The sequence below is a fragment of the Choloepus didactylus genome, chromosome 13 (genome assembly GCF_015220235.1).
Source record: "Choloepus didactylus isolate mChoDid1 chromosome 13, mChoDid1.pri, whole genome shotgun sequence".
Taxonomy (NCBI): Eukaryota; Metazoa; Chordata; class Mammalia; order Pilosa; family Megalonychidae; genus Choloepus; species Choloepus didactylus.
Genome location: NC_051319.1, coordinates 95,284,921 through 95,291,758, shown reverse-complemented (window position 1 = coordinate 95,291,758; position 6,838 = coordinate 95,284,921). Strand labels below are relative to the sequence as shown.

Here is a 6,838-nt window from a genome sequence, read left to right as displayed (position 1 = left end):
AGGAGTAGTGGAAGCTCTGGAGTCAGAACAGGGTTCTATTTTTTTTTAAATTCAATTTTATTGAGATATATTCACAAACCATGCAGTCATACAAAGCATACATTCAGCTGTTCACAGTACCATTATATAGTTGTGTGTTCATCAAAAAAATTAATTTTTGAACATTTTCATTACCACACACACAAAAATAGTAAGAATAAAAATTAAAGTGAAAAAGAACAATTAAAGTTAAAAAGAACACTGGGTGCCTTTTTTTTTTTTGCCCCCATTTTTCTACTCATTCATGCATACACTGGACAAAGGGGAGTGTGGTCCATATGGCTTTCCCAATCACATTGTCACCCCTCATAAGCTACATTTTTATACAATCGTCTTCAAGATTCACGCAGAACAGGGTTCTACTGCTATCTGTGAAAGCTTAGCCTCGTCACTGCAATTCTCTGAGTCTGTTTCTTCCTCTGTAAAACGGAGATATTACCTGACTTTTGAAGTTTTTGTGAGAATTACATGAAATAATGTTTGTAAAGTTTCAACACATGTCCTGCACTTAAGTGCTCAATAAATGTTAGCTAGAATTATTCAGTTCTCTTTCTTCTCAATCGCCAACACTAATGTCAGGGAACACACCAGCCTAGTACGGTGAAAAAAGCACAGAATTCATGGCATATAACATGATCTCCAGTCTCTTCTAGGCCACTTCTAGGTGGTCTTTTTACATATGTAAATTTAGTCGACACATTAGAAAAATGTAGACGACACCTGGCAACATTCACTAAGTCCATTCTTTCATTCACCAATGCTTGTTGTACGCCCACCATGTTGACTTAGTCCTAATGATGAGTAATCGAAACCTGGAAATCAATGACACACGGCCTCTGCATGGAGGACCTCACAGTCTAAGACATTTGAAGAGATAATGTATCTGAAAATTGCCTACAGGTCTGTGGGAAGGCTGTCAAAAGAAACTGCTGGTGTGACTTTCAGTTTTCAACTTCCCACGAATCCTCTACATTTGACACCCTCCGTCTGCCTCCCGGAAGCTTGCCTGGAAGGAAGATGGGAGAAGCAGCGGGAGTTGTAAATAAAACGAGAGCACACTTCTACAAAGGAAGAAAACGATAGCAGTGAGTGCGTGCATGAGTCCGTGCTTAAAAGTAAAAAGGTCCGCGTTCCCGCCAGAGGACTGACATCAAGAAACGGCTAGGGGCGGGAGGGACTGGCGAGGAAGGACGGAAAAACCTGGGATCCTAGCTGCGCAGGCGCAATTTGATATTCGAGCGGCGCAAAGCTCCATTAGTTCAGAAACCTTACGTCAAAGTCTACGTTGAAAGACACGGGAAGGCGGCGTGGACAACGGAAGACCACGGATCATGTGACGCAGCGGGAGGCTCATTGACTCCTCCCTCTCCAAGATGGCGTCTTTGCTGCAATCAGAGCGGGTTCTCTATCTAGTCCAGGGAGAAAAGAAGGTTCGGGCCCCGCTCTCGCAGCTTTACTTCTGCCGTTATTGCAGTGAGCTGCGGTCGCTGGAATGTGTGTCTCACGAGGTAACGGAGTCGTCCCTTGAAGGGTGTTGGGGAGGTCGGGAGAGCATTCATCCTAGTCACCGCGACTGGCAGGGAAGTTCCGCTGGTTGGAGGCGGGTAGTCATTTTCCTTGCTTGTCGATTGGCTCTGTCTTCCGTCCCTCAGATTTGCCTGTGGTTTAATTTGCTGACAGTTTGTCACTTGGAGAGGAGGGGCGACCTCGGGTGGGGCTGAGCGGATCTTCAGGTTGTGGAGCGCGTTCTGATTGGACAAATTTGACTTGGGGGTCTTCGGCTGTCTCCTGGGTGGCTTGATAAATGGATGGCTTGAGAGAAAGAGGTGAGAGGGTGCTTAGTTCAGGCCATTTGAGGGACGAGATACCTTTTTTCCAGGGTTGATTTTGGAGGCACGTAGCGTGCTAGTCCACGTCCCACCCATCCTGGAAGTTCTGTCCTTAACTTTGGCCAGAAATTGGGGCCTCATCAGACTGCCTTGCCTTGCTTCCTGGCTCAGGCCGAAGCCTGCAGCGGGGAAGAGATTAGGGTCGGGGAAGCTGAATGAAAAGCGCTTAGAATAGGATGTGTCGTATAAGAAGCTCAAAGTGTTAAATTCATTGTGCTTCTGAGGATATTGTGCTATCCTTTACAGGCACACTGGGAGGTGGGATTGCTTAGAACCTCGAAGACCCTGCCCCGTATGAAATCAACAACGAAAAATACCACTTTTGTAGCTCTTGGCACATCTTGTTCATTCAATAAGCGTAGGAGGTTAAAAGTAAGATCTAAACCCTACTGTTGAGGAACTCATGGTCTAGTGAAGGAAAGGCTGAAAGGCTGATAGTGATTACAGTTATGGTTTATTCAATATTTTCTGTGTGCCAAGTGATTATTTCATAATCTCCTTTAATTCTCAGTACAAACCAGTGAAGTGGATACTTAAAAAAAAAAAAAATCCATTTTACAGGTAAAGAAACAGACACATAGTGTTTGCCCACAGTCACACAGCCAGAAATTTGGGGGTGGGAGAGAGGAACAGAATTTGAACCTAAGCAGCCTCACTTAGAGCACTTCACTGAAGATTCCTGGACTGTTAAATATGTATATGAAAACATGCCCTATACTGTAAGCCATTTTACACATTAATAATAATTTTATTGGCGATATTTTCATAATATTACAGTCAAGGAAACTGATTAAATAGTAAAAATCAATGCCATATGTTCATATACATACATATGTTTATATCTGTATCTGTGTCTATATCTACCAGTGGTTTCTCTCCTGCTGCTGCAGTATAATGTGTTTCTAAAATTCACTGTTTGGCATAGACATACTCATAAGCTAAACTGAGTTTTTCTCTTTGTTTTTTTTTTTGTTTTTTGTTTTGTTTTGTTTCTTGCTAGGTGGACTCCCATTATTGTCCCAGTTGCCTAGAAAATATGCCATCAGCTGAAGCCAAACTGAAAAAGAATAGGTAAGACCTATTGTTGACCTATAATTGTCTCCGCCTCAACTGTTTTTTTTTAAGCTGGTAAGAAAACACATGGAATTAAGTCTCTTTTTCAGCCAGCTGTTTTCATTCTGTAGCATCACCTTTGCCAGGATAAAATGCCCTTTGATTTTTTTTTAAACCACTTTTTATTTTAGAACAATTTTAGATGTACAGAATAATCCCAAAGATAAGAGTTCCCATTTATCCCACACCCAGTTTCCCTTCTTACGAACATCTCACATAAGTAATGTACATCTCTCACAAGTAATGAGTCAGTATTAATACATTATTTTTAACTAAATTCTATATTTTATTCAGATTTCCTCAGTTTTTCCCTTATGTCCTCCTGTTCCAGGATCCCAAGTAGGATATTCATTAGGTTTAGTAGTCGTGTTTCCTTAGGCTCCTCTTGGCTGCGGCTGTTTCTCAGACTTTCTTTGTTTCTGACAACCTTGACAGTTGAGGAGTACTGGTCAAATATTTTGTAGATGTAGGATTTGTCTGATGTTTTTCTCAAGATTAGATGGGATAATGTGTTTTGGAGAGGAAGACCACAGAGGTAAAGTGCCATTTCTCATCACATCCTATCAAGGGTGCATACTATCATGATTTATCACTGTTTTTGTAAACCTTAATCACCTGGCTTGAGCTACTGTTTGTTCCACTGTAAAGTTATACTTTTTTTTCCTCCTTTTCCATACTTTGCTCCTTGAAAGGAAGTCACTTGTTAAGGAACAAGGAGTTATTCTCCTCCTCCTTGAGGACTCTCTACATAAATTATTTGGAATTCTTTTGCATGCAAGATTTTTCTCTTTTCACCCAGAGAAACCAGAAAGCCCTGAAAAAGCTCTGCTTCTGAATCATTCCACTTTGATAGTATTGTCTGTTATCTATCTGTTTCAGTTCTCTAACACAGCAAACAACTAATTATTCTCCAAACCCAATTTCAAAGCTTTTTGTATTGTTGCCTCTCAGTTGTCTATCGTGCGATTTGTCTGCCCTCTCTAAAGGCATAAGCTGTGATATTTCTCTTTTCCTCTGAAATCTTTGTAGTCTGTATCAGCATAGAAAGAGTCTTGAATAGTAGACACAAGACAGTTAACAGTCATTCCCTCTGTGGAGTATGATTGGGTCAGGCTCTAATTCTTCAGGAGCTTTGGCAATGATTGCTTTTTTTTGTTTTTAGTAATGAACATATAATACTTTTGAAATTTTAAAAGTTGCTAAGAAGTCCCCAGGAATGTTTTTTTTTTTTCTTTTTGCTTGAGAGACACTCCTCTCTATTGTTTGTTCTCTCATAAATTCCCAACACATAGAACAATGTCTGATACATAGTAGGTCCTTGATAAATGTTTGTTGAATGAATGAGTGGTTGTGTTTGTCATGTTTTAGATGCGCCAATTGCTTTGACTGTCCTGGCTGCATGCATACCCTCTCTACCCGGGCAACAAGTATCTCTACACAGCTCCCAGATGACCCAGCCAAAACCACCATGAAGAAAGCCTATTACCTGGCATGTGGATTTTGTCGCTGGACATCTAGAGATGTGGGCATGGCAGACAAATCTGTGGGTAAGTGAGGTAGATTTCAACATAAGATTTTGTGAAATGGCCAGTACTATAATTGCTCACAGGTTCTTTTTTCTGTTACTTACTGGAGTAGCAGAAGCTAAATTCAAAGTGTTGTGTTATTGAATCTTCTCACATTTATGGACCATGATGTTTCACCTGAGACTTGGCAATATTATTTCAGTTTTTTTAGAGTTGATAAAATAGTCTTCATAAATTTGACACTTTTTTAGAATCAAATTATTAGTACTTTTCATAAAAAATAAGCACTTCTAATGAAATACACCATGAATATTATTAAAAGATAGGTGATAAACTAAAAAAATAATTTGGATCATGTATAACAGTCTAAAGATTAAAAAAAAAAAAAAAAAAAAAAAAGATGTATGACCTAGTAGAAAAACAAAGGACATAAGTAGGAGCTCTCAGAAATGGAAATAAAAATGATCAAAAGATATGCAAAAAGATAAGTACAACTTCACTAGTAATCAGGGAAATGCAAATTAAACTTCATTAATTTGGGAAAAATTTAAAAACCTGATAATTATTAAGTATTAGCTAGAATGTGAGAAGACAGTTCTCTCTATTTTGGAGAGTGAATTGATAACATCTATTAACATTTAATATTAATTTTATCCTTCCGCTCAGCAATTCCATGTCCAAGTATCAATCCTGGAGAAATATTCAAACACATATGCTCAAAGAAAAATATGTAGATAGATAGATGGATAGATAGTTAATTTATAAATAAAACAATACTTTTGTGTATGTGGACATAAAGACCACTTTAAAGCATTATTTACCTATCATTTGAATACTTCACAGTGGAAGTTGCATTTATCTATCAGGAAACTTTGTTTTTACATTTCTTGTACTTGATGATTAACATCAGAGAGTTGAAACAGTATAGAATCAGTTCAAAATCAGTTGCTAATTATGCTTTATATAACCAATATCATTAACTCCTCATTGTCTTCTTTTTAAAAATTCCATTGTTTAATATTTTGATGACTTTTAGATTTGTAAAAATTCCTATTTTTGGTTTTCCTAGAAATTATCATTTATTTAATAATACATGGGGAAGTACATAACAAATTCATACATTGTTTGACATAATTAAAATGAAGGACTTAAAAGACTTTCTATAGATTTTTAAGAAATTTGGAAGTAATTATGGGTAAAGTTTTTTTAGTATTAAAAATCGAATCCTTGATTCTGTTGAATTTGCCTTTTGATTTTGAATGCTTGAGCTCTTGATTGTTTTTCTGGCTTTGTACATTGAGTTAATATTCTTTTCAAAAACAAAAAGCTAAACAAATATAGTTTAGTTCCTTAAAATATTCATCAACGGGTAGATATTTACCTGAAATGTGATTTATATTACAAAGATTCTGTAGCATTGTTTTAGATTGTCAGTAAATATATGTGGATGTATGTTGTAATATAAATATAGCAGGTAAGATATTTGAATTTGCCTAAGAATTTAAGTTAAGTGACAAAAACATTGTCAAAGGGACATGGTATATGGCTCAGTGTGTTAGTGTGTATTTTTTCATGTCTGTATTTTATCTCTTTTTTTTTAAGTACATTTTTTTTAAATAGATTTCTCGGTTTATTACCATGTAAGATGCCATTAAGATTGGACCTTAAAAACCTGGACTAGTTTGTAGAAATCTGTCTCTTCTAGAGTACCTTGACAGTGATAACTGAATACCAGGACCTCTTAAAGAGTACAGATAACTTTATTTCTTCCTTGATATCATCAATGTCTGAGAAGCCCTGAAAGCACTTTTTTTTGCTTGTTTTTTTTTTTTTTAAACAGTTTACTCACACACCATACAATCCATGCAAACTATACAATCAGTGGCTCTCAGTATAATCACAGAGTTGTGCTTTCATCACCACAATCAATTTTAGAACATTTTTATAGCTCCAAAAAAAGAAAAACCCCATGATCCTTATACTCCCTATTATTGGCACTTAGCATGTGGTACCTTTGTTACAAGTGATGAGAGAATATTAAAATATTAAAATATTACTATTAACTGTAGTCCACAGTTTTCATTGGTCTGTTTTTTCCTCATTTACCACTATTAACACCTTGTAATAGTGATTTATGTTTGTTCTAGTTCATGGAAGAACATTCTTACATTTGTACCATTAACCACCTTCATCATCCACAAAACTCACTATGTTATACAGTTGTTTGTTTCATCCTGTAGCTTTCCTTCTAGTGATATACACTATCCTGAA

The 6,838-nt window shown here is 37.0% G+C and overlaps 1 protein-coding gene across 3 annotated transcripts in view; it reads left to right on the top strand.

Moving 5' to 3' along the window:
- Positions 1 to 1,384: 1,384 nt before the first annotated feature.
- DCTN4 (dynactin subunit 4) overlaps positions 1,385 to 6,838 on the top strand; it is a 32,964-nt gene continuing 27,510 nt past the window's right edge. The window contains exons 1-3 of one of the 3 annotated variants that reach the window (XM_037801263.1): positions 1,385 to 1,547; positions 2,929 to 2,999; positions 4,410 to 4,588. In XM_037801263.1, the coding sequence (XP_037657191.1) occupies positions 1,413 to 1,547; positions 2,929 to 2,999; positions 4,410 to 4,588 (385 nt within the window). In that variant the 5' untranslated portion in view covers positions 1,385 to 1,412. Of the gene's footprint in view, positions 1,548 to 1,627; positions 1,866 to 2,928; positions 3,000 to 4,409; positions 4,589 to 6,838 lie in introns of those variants that run through there. The other 2 variants (XM_037801264.1, XM_037801265.1) reach the window with 2 other exon arrangements.